This window comes from Anthonomus grandis, chromosome 1 (genome assembly GCF_022605725.1).
Source record: "Anthonomus grandis grandis chromosome 1, icAntGran1.3, whole genome shotgun sequence".
NCBI classification, from domain to species: Eukaryota; Metazoa; Arthropoda; class Insecta; order Coleoptera; family Curculionidae; genus Anthonomus; species Anthonomus grandis.
In genome coordinates this window covers 48,272,623-48,292,872 of record NC_065546.1, presented here as the reverse complement: position 1 = coordinate 48,292,872, position 20,250 = coordinate 48,272,623, and the positions used below count along the sequence as shown (strand labels likewise).

At 30.0% G+C, this 20,250-nt stretch overlaps 1 protein-coding gene across 8 annotated transcripts in view; it reads left to right on the top strand.

Annotated features, from left to right (window-relative positions):
* LOC126735574 (disintegrin and metalloproteinase domain-containing protein 11) overlaps positions 1-20,250 on the top strand; it is a 593,317-nt gene that overhangs the window by 491,091 nt on the left and 81,976 nt on the right. For 7 of the 8 annotated variants that reach the window (XM_050439613.1, XM_050439644.1, XM_050439629.1 and 4 more), the window contains exons 3-7: positions 2,536-2,705; positions 14,423-14,473; positions 19,092-19,171; positions 19,334-19,403; positions 19,463-19,609. In XM_050439613.1, the coding sequence (XP_050295570.1) occupies positions 2,536-2,705; positions 14,423-14,473; positions 19,092-19,171; positions 19,334-19,403; positions 19,463-19,609 (518 nt within the window). The remainder of the gene's footprint in view (positions 1-2,535; positions 2,706-14,422; positions 14,474-19,091; positions 19,172-19,333; positions 19,404-19,462; positions 19,610-20,250) is intronic. The other variant, XM_050439623.1, reaches the window with a different exon arrangement.

Here is a 20,250-nt window from a genome sequence, read left to right as displayed (position 1 = left end):
AGACTTTGAAAGTGACCCCTCCTGGGAGATAAACTAGGTCCTCTTTAAATGGCAGGTATTTCAAAAAATTCCAATTCTTTTATATATCTCTGATACAAAGGTGATCAAATAACAGAGTTAAACTCTAGTCTACTCCTAACTAGAGGGTTAAACAGAGCTGTAAGGGTGTTGACACAAACTTAGCGTCAGCCTTGAACCAGACACTACCGTCTCGATTTGGTCGGCAAAAGAAAGTTGGTCACCAATTGTTATCTCAAACTTCGTGCACTGTGGGATGTGATCAAAATGGAATCACCAACATGATAATCCTATTTTACGGAAGATCTCTTTCTACTAATAGACATCACCGACCATTTGTCGACAACAGCTGATTCTAAACAAACCATTCTTCAACAGCGTCTAAACTACAATAGAGATTCTCGCCATCCTCGTAAGTCTCCACAGTCAAGTACTTTCAAATCGCCTGCAAATAATTAGAAATGAGCGAAGATTGCTGCCCTGTGGCATGTCTGATGACACAACAAATTGTGCGGGCTTATACGACTAATTAAAAGAAGTCGTCCATATTTTATAAGAGACCTTGATATAACCAAATCAAAAGAAAACTAGACCAAGTCTCGGTCAAAATGTATTGAATAATTAAATCTACGTATAATGATGATACGCGTTTCACTCCTAAGAGTATCATCCCGCCCTAAAAAGGTAAAACAACCAACTCGGACTACGATCAAGCCTTGAAGTTTTTTTAAGTCATATATCATGGTCAATTTTATCGAAGGCCTTAGAGACCTCAGTAAATACCACATTACCACCTGAGCCCTTATATCCAAAACACCAGCAAAAAATTGCGCAAAATCGGACTATTTGCCCGACTGACCCTTTAGAAAAAATAAACAGTCATACAGAAGCATCTCATAAATTTTCGAAAATCCACATATCAGAGACGCTGTCCAATAATTTTAAATATCTCTTGTAATCCCGTTTTTAAAAAAAAAATTATAAGACCTGGAATGAACATTAGAATGGGGATAAGCCTGCAAAGAGACATCTATTGGTCTGGAATATATAATGGCTTATAGCTTTTATTACTAGATGGTGCGCTGCGCACTATTTTAGGCGGGCTATTTAAATATTTTGGCTAGCCTTGCTGTACTACCATTCATCATTCAATATAGAAAAACCGAAATAGTTTATGAAAAAACATTTCATAAATTAAACAGAAGGTATTCAATTTCCATGCATTGAAAATCTTTAAATATTAAATGAAGGTTACACTTACAAAGTTATAATTAAAAAAAAATAGCTTATACATTTTAAACATTACATGCTGAATAAAATGTGTCCGAAACATATGAGAGGTTGTATCTCGATGGGTTTGTATATTGTGTAATTTGTGGTACCTTGGTTGGAACTTAACTGAATATCTCTTCTTTATTCTCCTCATCTTTAGACAGTCCTGTAAAGAAATACAATTTATTTAACTTAAACATGCATAAAGGAATTCTTATAGAAGAAATTATATATGTATAATATATCAGTTTTAGAAACCAGTCTTTGTAGTGCCCAAAGGAGTTTTTTTCACATTTCACAATTTTACATAGTTCCAACAGACTAAGAACACTAGTTGTTTAACCAACAGACTCTTATAATAAAATCGACAGCAGTTAGATTAACATTTCTCTGTCCCCATTGCCTTATCCTACCAAATAAATTCTCCAAAGGGTTTTGATTAAGAATGCTTGGCATCAAATCAAAGGTGTATAATTTTTGCTGTTAGATCTTTTACTTATGAAACCTACACTTCAGAGAGTATTATAGATCGTCCTAATTGAAATTCAATATTTTTATTTTTCATTGTAAATAAAAGTAATAATATTTTAAATCAAGAAGGTTAGCATGAAAATTCAAATGATAAAAGGATATGTTAGGCAGAATAGTCAGACAGTAATAATATTAGCTATATGATTAATGGCTTAGTAAATTTACTTAAGTATACTCCTACCGGAATTAATGTGGGATTCGCTTTTGGATGTTTGCAAATGGACACTCAAATATCTCTACTAGCGTTTCCATATAAGTGCTGGATTTATCTTCTGCTTTTACAATCATTTCAGTAGTCATATAGTGGGAACCTTTGGTGTGACATTCGAATTACGAGTTTAATCACTAAAAAACTTCTTTATCTTACTCTCGACACGTGTTTCGCTAACGCTGTTAGCATCTTCGGGAGAAGATAAAAACTTTTTTTAAACAGTTAGATTACATACACTTTGCTTTTAAGCGCCTGTTTATACATAATGATTGATTCTCCAACCTGTATAATTGAAGAAATTACATGGTAGTGGGAAGCCTCTGGCCTTGCACAAAGCCTTTTTAGTACAAATTTTTAGTCAGACTTATTCAAACTTATTAAGATTTTGAACTGAAGAATAGAATGCTAAAGCTAGTAAATAAATAAGATCATAAGATCCTACTACTTCCCTTTTCAATTTATAAGAAACATATCATAAATATTAAATAAGTTTCTTTTTCCAGGTGAAGTAGAACGACTACTCCGAGAATATACACAGAACCAAGAAATGGTAAGGAATATCGGCTCTCACTACTACCAGATTATCTACCCGGTGCAGTTACGCCAGCACAAGAAGATGGGTATCAGCACCAGGGAGGTAGGGTCGTCTAAGGTACGCAATGCGAGGAGTACGGTATGTCACTGCACCATTTCATCTCACATCACGCAATGTGTCCATAGGTTTTTTTTTGTCATTATTTGCTTTAGTGGGCTTATTTTCTAGATTTTCTATCGATCAAATAATAGGAATTAGTAATAAAATAACCGATTTTTAGTTTTAGTTTTCTACGTTCAATGTAATAGTAGTAATGATAAAGCAGACCCGTTTCCTTAATAAACGAGAGCAAGCTTCTCAGTCTACATTTTTTAGTTCATTACGTGGCATGAACAAATATTCGAAAGTATTAACTTAGACTATAAGATGCAGGTACCTATAGAGATTATAGTGACCTAACTCCAGTTAGCTCTGTTAGCGTTCCCCTATCTCGAGTCAGCAGCCAGGCTGATTTAGCTCACATTGGATTTGGTAGACCCATTGTTCCTTCTAATTTTCCCAACTTTTTTTCCTTGACCAGTTATTTAGAGCATGAGAAATGTGTCCGCTTCTCAGTCCTACGTAAGGCTCAGAACCCATTGGCAGGAATGATCTTGCGAGCATGTGTTCGATCTCTCCACTCGGGTGTCTCTCTGACCGAATTTCTCTTACCCAACATGTCAGTGCATCCCTACACTCTTACATTAGCTTGGAACTGGTTCTCGGTGCTTAGGTGCTTGCCTCTAACGCAGACTATTAAACTAGACAATTCCATCCATTTCCAGATCTTTGAATTTCTTTCCTTGTATCAATTTCTAGAATGGCAAACACCTCTGCCTGAAAAGCTGTTGAGCATCTTGTTAGTGCAAAGCAAGATCTTGGAGTTGCGGTTCTTATTGCTTTTGTTATGACAAGACAGGCCTGTCTTTGCAGTCCATTAAGTTTTCGTGCGTTGCTTTTATTTGCAATTGCTGTGGGCCGAACAACCAAGCAAATAAATTTAGGTCTAAATACGCCAGTGTAAGGCCAGTTAGGCTTATTACCATTTAATGGCACAAGTCCAAGGTTAGGTTGCCTTACAGAAAAACAACTACGCAGAAGTATTTGAAGAAGCTCTGAGAGTAATTTTACTAAGTTTATAAATAAACAAAATATTTTATTTCATAATCGGTTTGTTTACTCTCTCGAAATCAATTGCTTTTAATTCTCAGTAAACATTAAAGCACTTTTCTTGGATCTGGCGAAGGCATTCGACACTATCGTATAAAGACTATTGGATAAATTGCATGCATATGGTATAATAGGTACAGAATTGGAGTTTTATAAACAATATATGAAAATTGAATACTATTAGTGTGTTAAGAAAAAGCTTCCATATAAGCTCTCATTAGTGTGGTAATCGTACGAAAATTAAGTAAATTAGTAAAATTTAAATTATTCAAATTTCATTATATTTTTCTTAATTATAATTTGAACTTTATGTCTTAATGAGATTTAGAGCTTATATATTCCTAGTATTATGCAATAATTTACATTGAATCCGGCTGTGTTAATATTCCTTATCTAAAAAATGAGAGCGGGTTTCGGAAAGAACAATAGTGACAAAGTGACACGCTCTTTTGTTCATATTTAAAAGAAAAGCCTACTTAGGTGCTTCGCTTTTTTAAACGCTGGAACAAAAAGCTTCTTTGTAGCGAGACCATTATGCTAAGCCCTTGACTTCTTATTTATGTCCCCCACTAGGGCATCGAGTGGCTATTCACGCCCTTTATTACAGCTAAATGAAATATAAACCAAAATTACAAGAAATGCTACAAATAACCAATATCAATACGAAATAAAGGTATCAATATTTCTGTTGATTTTATTAAAGATGGAATTATAGATTGGAAAGGCATATTTTAATTACATAATAATTACTAAAATGAGGCTTCACCAGTATGAAAATTCTAAAAGATAAGATGAGAGATGAGGATAGAAGAAATCTTAGAAAAGAACTCATTTAATATAAACAGCTAGATAAAGATTTCAAGTCAGCTCAAAATGAACATACAGAGTGTTCAGTTTTCTTAAATTTTACAACAGTTTGAATCAAGTAGTTCATTCTTCATTCTATTTCAAATTTTCATTAAACTTTAAACTTTAACTCAATTTCGCTTGGCTCACTGTGCGCGTCCAACATACTGGACCAGTTCGTTAAAACCCATTATCAGAAGAAGTAAATTCGCTAAACCGCATCGCTCACGCATCTGGTACCACCCGATACAATCCCGTGTTTATGGGATAAACCGCATTTCATACTGAGAAAGGGCTGGCCAGCTAACGCGAGTGAAAAACTGTAATCGAGAGAAAACCTGGTAAGGTCTCACAACGATTAATTAATGTCAAAAAACAATAAATACTGTCCACTTTTCTCAACAGTGAGCTTTCGATACAGTACTTTCTTCGCAAAAATAAAAATCAAATAGACATTTTGGTCCCGTGGATACGGGATAACGGTTAAGGTCAAATAAGCGATAAAAAAGACAAGAGAGATTCAAAGGGAAAAGTCTGCAAATATGCTTAGTTAGCCAGATGTTAACTAAGGAAGACAGAGAAATAGGCACCTTTTTTTCCATTGATCTCTTTAATAACAAAAGGAAATAGCACCCAATCTATCTAAATTAAATATGTAAAAAATGCACAAAAAATAACTTCTTGGACGAAGAGTGAACTAGTAGCAGATTAAAGGAAATAAAATATAGAGGCTCAAAAGGATGTTGTAATGACACAAAGAAAGATGAAAAGGAAGAGAAATAGAAATATATAAACAAGAATATTGCTAAACAGAAGTATTTCACACTGGAATATCAGAAAACACAATACACAATCTTCACCTGAACTTGGATGCAGATTCTACATATGGAAGAGCATAACAAATAATTGGTAGAGAAAAAGCAACATAACCAACTTAGGCAAAACTAGCTCCAAATATTTTAACATAAAAAAGGACGTTTAAAAACAAAGAATGTATTTAGCTTCTTCTGTTATACTCAATCTCTTGGAACTAGAAACCAAGAGCAACAAGGAAGGTCTATGATACAATGTTGCTTACAAATTTGCTCGTAGCCAAGTCATCTAGTATCAGATGATGATAAGTGATAAAGAGATGACAAATGTACATAGTGTGTCAAAGGGAGTCATCTTCAAAAAAACTAAATATAACAAAAGAAAAAAGACAGATATAAGTTTCTTCGTCCAGTCCTGACTGATTGGAACTAGAAATCAGGTGACAAAAATATTTTACTTTAGATTACTTAAAGCTCCAAAATAATACTTATGTAGAATTCTTGTACGATTTTCGGCACTGTGGAAGTTGTTCAGTAAGGAGACAGATTTTTCAATGCTTAACTCCTAGAAATTAAAAACTGAAAAGTGGTGAGAAAATATTTAACGTAGAAGGCACAACAGCAATAAGAATGTCACTTGAATTTCTTGGTTGCAGACTTTTCTATTAGCAGAGAACATCGAACAAAATACACGAAAGAACAACAGCGATTGAGAGAATCAAAATATAATTGAATGCAAAGATATATGGTAAGGAACAAAGAGACATGGCTCTTCTTAGATATAGAAAATAAGAGGTAATAAGAGATGAGGATGTCATAAGGAAATAGCACAATGGAAATATTTGAAGTCCTGGAATAAATGATGTTAAGGAAAAAAAATACTTTTTTTTAGATACAGTTATACCAAAAACCTTAGTTCTTTAAATAATTTTTAGCCATTTATTTATAGAGGACAGCAAATCAGTGCAACTAAGAAAAAATACCAAAGCTTTATCTTCCGTTCTAAGTCCAACAGCTACTTACAACAATATTACATATTTATCTTCAGATTATTCTTCGTCTTCACTTAATAGTTTTATTGACTGTAATAAAATCAGTTTATATTACCTATTTCTACTGAAATAATAACCCATTATGAGCTTTATTTTATACCGCCTCGCCTATTTTATGCGCTACCAAATATGAAGTCTAATTAAAATTAAGCTTCTTTTGCCGCTAAGAACGAAAAACTGATTACAGGGTTTCTTTGAAAAATGCTGTGTAGTAATTTTTCACTCCACAAAGTAATGCTACCTTCACGTAACAATATACGTGGTATTGTTTTGGCGAATGGCTGATGAAAACGGAATAAAAAGAATTATTAAAGTGATGAAAGGACCCTAGTTAGCAAACCTTCTAAATTATGTACTCGGCGTACTTCAAAGAAAGCATAAATGTTCATATTTTCTGCTTGTAATTTTCTATTCAGTCAAAAAATGAGGATGTTTTTTACAAATATTATGATTAATTTTCTTTAAGGCTGTTCTTGTTAAAATAGTTTAACAGATCTCGATTGTTTTAATATAAAATTCCTAAATTATTTTTATTAGTTTAATAAATCAGCTATTCTTGGACAAGATTTAATTTTGGATAAAAAATAGCAATGATGACAGCAGAAAAGTTATTAGAAGCCGAAAGGAAAATAGAGAAAAATGTGGTGAAGAAAATGCTTTAATAATAATTTTCCCGGTCTACTTCTGGTTCAAGTCTCCAACTTTAGAAAAGTAAAAAATCTGATGTTATGACCAAAAAATATATGAAAATTAAGTTTATCTTATATATCTTTTAATTATTATCTTAATTTAGTACTAGTTGTGGAATACGTTTTAGTTTTTTCTTTAATTATATTGCAACCATTACCATATTAATCACTTTGACTCTACTGTGATTAATAGGATCTCAATTAATTCCAATACTAATCCATATTTATAGCTACTTAGCTATAATTACATAGATGGCTTACCTAAGATTATGGTAGTGGAAAATGCATTGAAGTTCAAGCTCTCTAAAAAAATTGAAGCATTTAGATTGACGTTTTGTTTATTGACTTTAAAAAAATAAAAAAAGCCAAAATATAAGAACAAAAAGGAGAGGTAAGGAAAGGAGAAAGAAATTGCAGGCATTTAAAGAAATTTGGAACTTTATATCAGAAAAAAGAAATTAATATTAATTATACTTAGTACCGTAGATTAATCATAAAGAAATGCTAGGAATTATTATATTTTTACAGCATTAACGCATCAATAATGCTAAAAAAACTAAATTCATCCAATGCGGCAGTATCAAAAATTCATATTTAATTTTAAAATATTAATAATAATTATATAAATTATTATAATATAAAAAAGCTTTAAATTTAAAGCAAACGTTACCTGCGATGTTAAAGTGCATTTTACATAATAAATTAATTTTAATAGGAATTTAATATATATGATATGTAAATAATTTATGGTTTTTTGGGTTATTTTTTTTCTGTTAGAAAAGTAAGTTATTTTAAGTGTATTATATAATAAAAAAGTGAAAGTACTTTTTTATTGTTTAACACTATTATTGGCTTATTAATTTTAATTTTCTCACAGCTTAGAAACGTGAAAAAATATAAGAACAAAAAGGAGAGGTAAGAAAAGGAAAAAGGAATTGCAGGCATTAAAAGAAATTTGAAACTAAATATCAGAAAAAAGAAATTAATATTAGTTATACTCATTACCGTAGATTAATTATAAAGAAATGCTAAGAAGTAATTGTTATATTTTGGAGCATTAACGCATCAATAATGCTAAAAAAACTAAATTTATCCAATGCGGCAGTATCAAAAATTCATATTTAATTTTAAAATATTAATAATAAATATATAAATTAGTATAATGAAAAAAAGCTATAAATTTTAAGCAAACATTACCTGCGATCGCGATGTTAAAGTGCATTTTATATAATAAATTAATTTTAATAGGAATTTAATATTAATGATATGTAAATAATTTATGGTTTTTTAAGTAATTTGTTTTTATTGGAAAAGTAAGTTATTTTGGATGTGTTAAATAATAAAAAAGTGAACGTACTTTTTTATTTTTAACACTATTATTGGCTTATTAATTTTAATTTTCTCACAGGAAATTAATACACATAATCTTTTCGTTTTTTTTGTTAAAACATTTTAGCAAATTTATATTTTTGGACACTTAGATAAGCAGATCTTTAATAACTTGACAATTAGTTCAAATTTTAATTTAATACTTAAGTTTTATGACCAACTTTTTTTCCTTTACTGCCATTCGACCATACAATTCTTTTATATTGGTTGATGCGATTTTAAATACAAAAATTAAATTTATTTCGAATTCAATGGTCGAATGTCAATGAAAAAGTCTCAAATAAAAATACTACATAAATTAACTTAGTTTTTCTTAATAAAGTTTTCTTTTCCAACTCTCTGGATTATAGTCGCAATAATTCTAAAAAATTAAATTTATCTAGTGCAGCAATATCAAAAGTTTACATTTAATTTTAAAATAATAATAACAGACGTTTAAATTAATGAAAAAAATATTATTATTTATTTTAACCAAACATGAATTTTGCTACTGCAGCAAAATAAAACGTATTTTAAATAATCAATGTGGTTCTAATATGAATTATAAATGACCTGTAAAAAATATAATGTTTATTTTTCCCTTATATGTTTGACGAAGGGCCAATTATTTTAAGTGTAATAAATAAATAATTCTTAATTTAATATTATTCGCATGTTAATTTTAATTCTTCCATAGGAAATTGATAAAAGTATCACAACAAAAATATTTACACCCTGATTATCCTGTTAAAAAATAGCGACTCGTTAAGCTTTCATACTAGGAGGTCTATTCAGAAGGTTCAGAGTTTCTGCATACGATATGCTTATAACATTACGTATGGAAATCACATTACACCTTACTTAATGCGAATACAATTTTGAACAAGATCGTTCCACATGCATATGTATTTATATCGTATAATAACAAACCAACCAACATATATGAGGAGTTTGATTTCAGGAGAGAGCGTCAGGAATTTTAACATTTACGCACGACCTGTAACAATAAAAATTTTGTCATACCTATACATGGAACTGAGGCTTTTTAGTGCTTTTTTATACATGTGTCTGTGCAAATATCGAACTGTCTAAAGAAAGAAATGGAAAAACTTATTTTTGAGTTTTATAAACAAAAATTAAAAATACTAACAGAATAAACTATTGAAGTTTGTTTTATTTTTATAATATGCGAATTATTGTTATTGCTTTTTAAAGGAACACCTTGCTCTCTGAGTTTTATTCAAATATAGATATAAATAAGATTATCATAAATGGGATTACCATTGTTTGTAAATACGGCTGATAAGATGTTTTTAGATTAATGTATTGTAATGTTATGTGTGTGCCATTTTTTAACCATTTTATGGACATTTTGTAATAATATTATTTTTCCCTTGACAATGGTTTAAAAACCAAAACGCGACGGGATTCTTGAAATAAAAATTGTGAAAGAAATAGGACCCTTCGTCTATTATTTTGCTTTGCATAGACATACATAATTACTATACTCCTAATAATAATATGTTGTCCCCGTTCTAAATCGATCGAAGGACAAAAAATTTGACAATTTTGATTTAATATTACAGTCTTAGGAGCTACTGTTCTGGTTTATTTAAACTATTGTTGCCATTCCGCTTTATTGAATAATTGAGATTTTTAAAGAAACAAAATAAATTTGTTTGAATGCCGATTTCAATGGTAGAACATCAACAAAAAGAAAATAAATTCAAAAAAATGGAATGAATTAAAAGAAGATTATTAACTTATTTTTTACACTAATTAGCTAGCCGCTAAAGTCCACTACTAAACATAGGCCTCCCTTGTTTGATTTCCCAATCCCTATCCTGAGCAACCTGTAGCCAGTTAGGGTAATTACGTCTTAAGTCATTATGCCATTTAGTCTGAATATGGTCTCTGCTCTTAAATACAAGTTGCCTGGGTCTCCATTGTGTTATTTTCTTATTATAATGATTGTCGTTTAGCCTTGCAACTTGCCCTGCCCAATTCTATAGAGTAGATAATTATTTTCTCTAATGCTCCGTGACTCTAGCTTCCACTTCGGTATTTGGTACCTTGTCTCTCAGAGATCACTCCAACATTGATCTTTCTATTGCTCTTTGAATAGTTCTTATCTTGTTCGCTGTAGTACGCATTGATAGAATACAGTTTTATTCAAACGTATCAGAAGTGGCTTTTAAAAATATGTCCAAGTCATAATATAGGCGTCTCATGTTAGCCCTCTGCGCCCAATTCCCACGTTGATTATTGTGACTTATATGTATTTCGTGACCCAGATACTTCTAGTTAATTGTTTCCTCAAGTTCGGTTTAGTTGATATATATTCCGCCGCGAATTGCTAGGTTTGTCGAGTTTTATTCAAGCTTTAGAAATGTTAATTTTTAGTCCCATAAATATTTAGAATAGAATAAAATAGAATAGAAAGCATCTTTATTTCAAATTAATTAAGTACAATCAGTGATATTACCCAAGTGAAATGACTTAAAAGAAAATACTTATATTAATATAACAATATTTTTATAAGTATATCATTTGTATAATACTTAAATAATATAATATCAAGATTTAAAATAAGGATCCTTTATACAATAAGGTTCTAGATAAATAAAACAAATTTGATACTACAGTTTTAAACTTTGTAAAATTACTTCATTTTTTTAGTTCATTTAGAGTATATTCATTTATACTTTAATACACATAAGCAGGATTTCGTTCGGTCAGAGAGAGTCTATGATAGGAGAGTTTATATTTTGTGTATGTATCATAAGTAAAATTTGCATTATTTCCTGTAAATATTTTTTTATGTTTATCTAGAAACATAAAACATTCTAACAAATGGCCATATACTGTAAATATTCCTCGACATGTTTGCTGATAACCCATTTTATACATTATTCTAATAAATCTTTTTTGCATGACAAAAATGGTTTCAATGTTCTCTGATCCCCAAAACATTAGGCCATATCTCATAATAGATTCAACATTTGCGTGATAAAGCATTCTTATTTTATTTATGTTTAGATATTATGCTGTTATTCTACGTCATAACAAATCCAGCTTAATTTGTTATTAGCAATTTCTATGTGTTTTTATCCATCTCAATAAGTGGTCAATATACATACCCAAGAATTTAGTATATTCAGCCCCTTCAAAGTGTTGTCCAATTAAGTGCATAGAGTATATCCTTTATTGCCCTATTGGTTCTTAATACTGCAATGTTAGTTTTTTGTCCATTAAGAATTAGCCTATTTTGGTCGAATCATTTCTTTATCAAATCTTGCCTTAAAATGAGATAATTTACAAGTTTTCTTCCTACAATCATATTTGTATCATTTACAAATTTAGTTATTCCGAACCTAAAATCATCAATTATTTTGCACAAGGAATTTATAAATATAAACCATATTGGACCTAGTATACTATCCTGTGGTATACTAATTTTAGTCTGAAATAACTCAGATTTGACTTGTTTCTGAGCTTGTATAATTTCTACCCTTGCGTCCTTTCTGAAAGATAAGATTTAAACCATTCAAGTATATTATCTCTTATTTTATAATGTTCAAGTCCTTTAGATTAAAGCACTCTGTCTAAGTAGCTCTAATATTTATTTGTGGGTTGACCTCCCCTTTAAAAACCCATGTTGTGTATCACTAAAAGATGTCGACCACCTTTTTGCACATAGTGTGTTCAAAAGGGTTTTATGACTGCTCTTTTCAGCTATTCTTGGAAGATCCATGCCTAAATGAACACGCCTTATAAAGGGTGTTTTTTTTAGAGGCGGAGAACTTTAAATTGAATAAACACAAAATATTTTATTGATATGAATAAATTTGCTTTTATATAAAAGAATTTTCTTTGGCATTAATATTTAAAAATGATTTCGGGCATATGACCCCCGCGGCTGGCGCGTACGTGGCGTAATCTAGAGGTCCAATTTTCACACACTCTTTCCAGTACTGCAGGCTGTATTTCGGCAATCACGCGTCGTATGTTGGCTTCTAAGTGCTCAAGTGTTTCGGGTTTATCAACGTAGACATGCGACTTAACATAGTCCCAAAGAAAATAATCTAATGGCGTCAAGTCGCACAAACGAGCTGGCCAGTTTACAGGTCCATTCCTTGAAATTATTCGTTGCTCGAATGTCTCTTGCAGTAAATTAATTATTTGGCGCGCTGTATGGCACGTGGCACCGTCCTGCTGAAACCACATTTCTGCAACGCCTGCAACAGCTTCCAATTGAGGCACAAAAAAGTTGGTTATCATGTTTCTGTATCGCTCACCGTTTACTGTAACGTTCTGACCATCAGCATTTCTGAAGACAAAAGGACCAATGATTCCACCGGCCCATAAAGCGCACCAAACGGTTAGTTTTTCTGGATGTAACGGTTTTTCGCCAATAGCTCGTGCATATCGCAATGCAATCGCCCCCCATATTCGGCAATTCTGCTTGTTTCCATAGCCATTTAATCAAAAGTGTGCTTCATCACTGAACAAAATTTTCATATGAAATCGTGGATCAACAGCAATCTTTCCTTCTGCCCATTCAGCTAATGTACGGCGCAAAAGATGATCCTGGGGTTTCAACTCCTGGACAAGTTGAAGTTTATATGCTCGCAATCCGAGATCTTTGCGCAAAATTTTCCATAAAGTGGATGGACATAAGTTCACTTGTTGAGAACGACGACGAATTGACACATTTGGATCATTATTAACACACAGCTATCGCTTGTTGCGTGCGCACTATACGGCGTCTTACGGGATGCGTATTGTCGACTAGAGTAAAAGTATTACGAAAACGTTCAACAGTTTCTCAAATTATTCTCTCTGAAGGACGATTATGAGCACCATAAAACTCACGTAATGCCCGATGTGTTTCTCGAATAGAACCATGTCTTTCGAAATAAATTTGAACAATTTGGAAACGTTGCTCCGGCGTGAGTCTGTTCATGATGAATTGCCAAACCAAACTAATCTAAAAATAACCCAGTAACTGTGAGGTCGGCTGTCATAAAAAACAGTGTTGCCAAATGAAAGTTCTCCGCCTCTAAAAAAAAACACCCTTTAAAAAATATTTTGAGGATTAAAATCCTACTTTGATCAATATATTTGGTATCACATTAACTAAAAAGTGATTAAAACTATTTGCAATTCCCAATGGATTTCCTTTTGTTTGACACTGATTATTAGTTATATTATTAGTGAGTTATTTTTTCTTTATACAATAAAGATTTGTTATTTACATCCTCGTTGGTCATTTTTGATCGCTAAGCAATGATAGAAAAATGAATTTTTCTTCATGGTTAAGGTAGAGTCTATATGTGTGACCTTCTATATTTTGAATTTGCATATTTAAGTCTAACATTTGCGTTTTGTAATTTGAGATACGCCTATGAAATACACTACTTTGTTAATCCGAAATATTTCTATAAATAATATCAATACGAGCCAGGATATTTTCAAAAATTGTTTGCTTTAAATTAAATGTATTGTTCATTGTACCAATTGTCATTGTACCAATTGTCAATTGGTACAATAACAGTTGAGTTGCCAGAGAAATTTCTGGTATTGATCCTTCTGATTCTAGAACTTTTCGCTTTCGTTTACCAGCTATTTGAGCACTTGTTGCCATTCCATAATCCGATTCAGTACATTTTTATAATATTCAATATAGATTTTAAACACGAAAATTAAAGTGCTCTGAGTGCTGAACTTAACAGTAGAATGTTAATAAGAAAATTAAATATTTGTTAGCTTTGCAGTACATTTTAGTAGTTTACTTTTATTTTGCAACTACCTGTAATACATAAATAACTAAATAAAAATAACTAGTTTTAAATTAATTAGTGCATTTTTATTTTCAGCGAGGGCAAGGCGACCGAGGGGGTTACGGTAACAGGGAACGGCAAGGAAAGGTAAGTATTTTCATAAAGTATGTTAAAATATACTAAAAAATAGTTGAACATAAGATTAAATTTAAAAAAATAGAAAATGGACTATAAGAGTTTAAGCACTCTCCTTTTGTTGGTAAACATGCAACGAAATTTATTTATTTTTTATATACTTGAATGAAAATTAAAATTTTCATATAGATTCACTAGCTTATTCATCTTTTCTAATTTTGATTTGAAATCGGTCTGATTTATTTAAATTCCACTAAACAATTTATTATACATTTTCATTTACCTTTCCTTTCTTGTTAATAAATCTTAAATACTAATAGTATTTATTCAATGTCAATATTTATTACTGTATAGAAATACTTTTCTAAAATGATATTCAGTATAAATTTTCAATGCATAGTAACAAATAAAAAAAGTTATATCATCCTCAAATAAATTCTAAAGAATTCCAAATATATTATTTCGGAAAACAGAAATATCCTTAGTAATATGTATGCATACGTTTCGAGCCAGACTATTTCTGTGTATGACATACTGCTGAAAATTTATCAAGGAAAATTTTCACTGGTTTGGTCCTAAGAGCATTGACAAATATACATGATGTCTAACGGTGAACAAAATATTGCATATTTTAAGAGATCTTAAATTTTACATATTCGGAATTTCACAGCTGGAAAACAAAACTTTAAAAATTTAAAACCGAATAAAATGAAATATTTTTAGGTTAGAATTATTCTTCAGAGGCGTGACTGTAGTGCAATATTTTTACCGATGTTTTACATTATATTGTTTTTGTGTTTTTTTTGGAAAGGAACTAAAAAAATTATAGTGGTCATCAGAGGAGCTAACTGAAATTTATTAATTTTAATAAGAATTATTAAGCAGAAATATTCAAAATCCACTAAAAAGTATTATTAAGAACTGATGAGATACTTGCAGGACTTACCCTTTAATATGAAATCTTTCATTCACTAAGAATTTTTTTTCTAATTCGATTTATCGTAATAGTAAATGATCACTAAACAATAAATAATATTTAAACTACATAGATAATTAAAATAACAACAAAATTTTGGAAAACTTTACAGTTAACTTAAGTTCGGTTTCTTCAGTTACCTATATAATTTTTCTATCAAAATATTCGTATATGTTATTTAAATATTAAATAATATTCAATTCAATTACTTATTATTATCGTAATACCATTACTCCCTTCTGAAAAAATTGAAAAACTGTAAGTAGTAATTAATATAAAGATCGTTGATATTTCAGAAACGAGTTTTTTTAAGATGTAATATGGGATATTGGAGGTTTAGTTATAATTGCCTCATAGAGTATTTGTATCTCGGATAAATACTCCCCAAGTGAAAAGTACTTCTTTATTTTTCATAGGACTTCTTCCATAACTGATTTTTTGCATTTTTAACCTTGTATTTGATCGGAAATTTTTGCAACTTTTCTTTTCATTAAGTCTCATTAGTTACCTCAATTATGCTATCCGAAAAAGGCAATAGTCTTAAAATTTACCATCTGATATGTCTTCTTGTTACCTTCTAAACCTGCCTTGGAACATGGATATATGATCCTGTTACATTATAATGCGTAATAACCACTTGCTTCTTATGAAGAAAATAAAATACAGGCAAAAGGACTTATGTTACGTCATATATTCGGTAGATTTATTTTGATGTGAATGCTTGACATCAAGGTGACCATCAAATAATCATTGAGACATATAAGTGGTCTCAACATAATAAATTATGTGAGGTACAATGAAAGAAAAAGAGAATAAAATTAAAAGAAACTAAAGAAAGTGAGACTATTTCATTTATGTAATGTTTGACCAGAGATTGTAATTTTCTTTTGTTGACTTTCTAATGAAGAAATAGAAAAAGGCTCAGGTTATCAAGTTAGTTTAGTATTTATATACAAACCTAAAGATTCATGTACAAAGTGAAGTGAAGTGACAAACGATTACAACCTCACCATGTCTACCTATTCATTAGAAATTGATTGACTATATCACTAAAGGAATCTCTGTTATTACGATTAATTCATACAAGAGTGGTATCAGCAATATCAATTGCCGTAGTATCAGCATTTGTTGACGTTTATATTTCTTTTATATGCTTTCATTTTGAAGCCTTTTAATGAAATTTAAATAATATACTCCTGGTGAATCATGAGACCTCGATATCATCTAAATCCATTGGGAAAATTTCAAGGAAGTTTTATCGAAACTAAATCTAAACCACCTATAAGTTAACCAGGAGTGTCAGTATCACTTGATGCATATGCTAAATATTCTTTCATATTTCATAATAAATGTAGTTATAATGTATTCTTCTGAAAATTCTTAGCTGAACCAATATATGTTGCATGGTATCACTGGTCATTTAATTGCTGCAATAAATGTATGATCATCACCACCAGTCAATGTCGAATAAAATAAGAAAAATTATATCAGAAATTATTCCTGAAAACATTTTTTTGAATGAAGCATACAAATTACTTGGTAAATGTTTTAATGATCAAAGATCACTGCCAATACTGTTATTTTCTTTTACTACTGAATTGTCATGGTAATTCTGTGAAATAGTTTTACCTAGTAGTTCTTCTAAAATTAAAAAGAATTATTTAATTTTTCATATTCCGTGAATCTTTCTGAGCAAAATTTTGTTTGTCTGTCCAATGTATTTAAATGTTTTAATTACTGCAACATCCGTGTAATCACCATCAGTAGAAAACTGTAAAACTGTACTGTCAGTAAATAATTTAATAAAAAATCGACCCTGCAATGTTCATGTATGAAATGAAATCATTAGAGAATGCAGAAAACGTTTGCGAGTAGTAATTATTAATAATAACATCGCTACAGTATTGATTAGAAGTAAGAGTTTCTAAAAACGATCATATTTTTTCAACATTATCACTAAATATCATATTCGGTTTCAATGCATCAGCTTCGTCATATTTTTTTAAACTGCAATAAGAAATTTAAGATTTAAATTACTAAAAACGGCTAAAAATTTCAGACATTTTTAAATCTTCGGTAATATAAACACTTGTTGAATTACTTGAATAAAATGTAATTGAAATTATTGTAAAGCCTTGAACAGATAAAAATACTTGAAAGAATATAAATTTAAATTTTCGATATAAAATAAAAAATTTCATTATTTTTTAAAATATAAAGATATTGAAAATACGTCAGACCCTGAAGTAAAATAACTAAAAGTCCTGAAAAATTACTACAAGTACCTGAATACCTATTTCAAATCCTTGGGAGATGTGGAAAATGACGTAAAAATCCTAGAGTAAAATGAAACATTAATTAAGTACGTGAAAAATATAAAAATTATTTCAAAAGCTTAAAATCATAAAAAATTACTGTAAAATCCTGAAATTAAATAAAAAAATAGTAAAACTAACTGAAAAAAAAATTATAATTCTTAATATACAATAAAAAATATTCTAGAAACCTATAAAATATAAACTTCAAATATCTCGGAGACATAGAAATTATGTAAAATTCCTGGAATAAAATTAGATACTACCTTAAATACTTAAGAGAACATGACAGAAGAAGAGAGATAATGCAGAAATAATATTAAAGCCTTGAAGATTTTAAAAAAATACGCTTATATATATTTATAACTTTTACTATAATAAAATTAAATATGTTTTTTAATATATGAAATAAAATAAAAAGTCTGGAATGAAATGAAAAATTATTTTTAATACTTGGCATTAAATTTGATCTAACAATCATAAAAGAAGTTGTTATCCTTTACTTGCCTGAAAGCTGTAAAAAATTACGATAAAATATTGGCAACATATTAAGAATATTCAAACAAATTAAAAAAACTAGATATTGTTTTATTTTAGAAAAATAAGCTTTAATTTTAAAATTAATAGTTGAGACTCTGAGAATTTTTTAAACCTCAATTGGTTCATTTCTCAAGTAGTTCTTATGATTAATAATTTCGTTAATCGGCATTGGATTTGTTGATAATTTAACGTAATCATCCATTCGTCAAATAAATGTTTGGCCAACTGTTGATTAATAATTATAAAAATTTACTTACGTTCTCTGCTGTATTCAAATAATCTGGTAATTTACAGTTTTCCTAACGTTATTTTCTTCTTCTGCATTTAATAAATATTTGTTTAAATAAAAAAAAGGATGTACATAGTGTATGCAATAAAGTCTTAGAATAATAAAAAGTCGATCAAATTCTACTTAATAATTTATAAGTTATATCCAGCACTTAAGTCGAATATTCGATTATTATAGTAAAACTTATTCGAAATCCTTAAGAACATATGTAGTATATAAGTTTTGCTATTCCATACATATTCAACGTAAATACTCTTAAAGATAAAAAAAAATGATTTTGTTTTATAACCAATTGTTTTATAAGAATTTTCTTGACACAATAGACTGCAATAATTTAATTTAGAATAAGCTTAAAGTAGCAAAATATGCTAAAAAAGCAATAGAGTTAACGAAGCTGTAACTTCTCTTTAATTAATCTCTGGTACACGATTTTAACCGTAATGAAGCTTAGTTTGATTAATTAAAAACTAAAGGAGATTTCATGATAAATCATATGCCTTTCTTTTTTAGACTGGAAAACATTTTCACCGCACCTCGCTTCTCATCAAAGCCTTTAATCACAAATTCCGTCTGGATCTTGAGCTCAATACGTAAGTAAATCTTCCTAATAGAAATTTCGTTTTAGGTACATTTTTGTTTTGATATTATATACTTTTTTTTAATTAATAAGGAAGAATTTTAATGATATGATGCCTAATTTCATGTAAATATTCGTTTTAATTTTTTAAAAATAGATAAAAATTTTTTTCCAGACAACTGATTGCGCCGAATATAATGCAAAAACACTACCTAGCTAATGGCGCAGAGCAGGTTTCTAAACAAGTGAGTTTTTAAATATTTTTTTTTATTTTTTGTTAAATTCATTTATTTATTTACTTGAGGACATCGAGCATTGCTATTATCATGGGAAAGTGCAGGACTATCCAGGAGCAACAGCAGCCTTTCACACTTGTAACGGAGTCAGTGGCGTGATTCATGTTGGAAACGAGACTTTTGTCATTCATCCCTTTTACGGGGGTGACCTTTCGGTCAGTATATATTTTTGTATAGTCAAAGTCAAAGTTAAATATCGATTGCTTTACAAAACATAAAATATTATTAATAAAGCAAAAGGAAAAATAAAAAATAAAGTATCATGCAGAATACAATAACATATAAATGGTAAAACCAATATATATTGTCAAAAAAAGTAAAATTCCAGATAATTTAATATACAAATCATGGGTCACATGTACCACTAAAAGTAACAGCAGGAGAAAATCAAAAACAATTTGAAAGAAAATACATATGATCAAAAGGAAGAGCTGCAAGGATCAATGTAAAACTTATCCAGACTGTTTGTCAGAAATATTTTTAAATTAGTTTTTATCCAGTGATGGTAGTTCTTCTATGACGTGGGGTAGGTGGTCATAGATCTTCAGCCCTTCAAAGATTATTGACTTTTTAATTATAGACTGGATATAGAGATGGGTAGATCCAAATGTAAATTGGTCTGAAGTCGTGTTTCACATCTTGGAAATTAACAGTTGGTACGATTTTAATAAACAGAACAAGATGTCAAGATATGTAAGCAAGTCATAATGAGGATCTTTGTTGTTTAAAGGTATATAAGACTTGCGCGGTTCAGCCTTATATATACAGTACGTTAATTTCAAATGAACCACCCTTA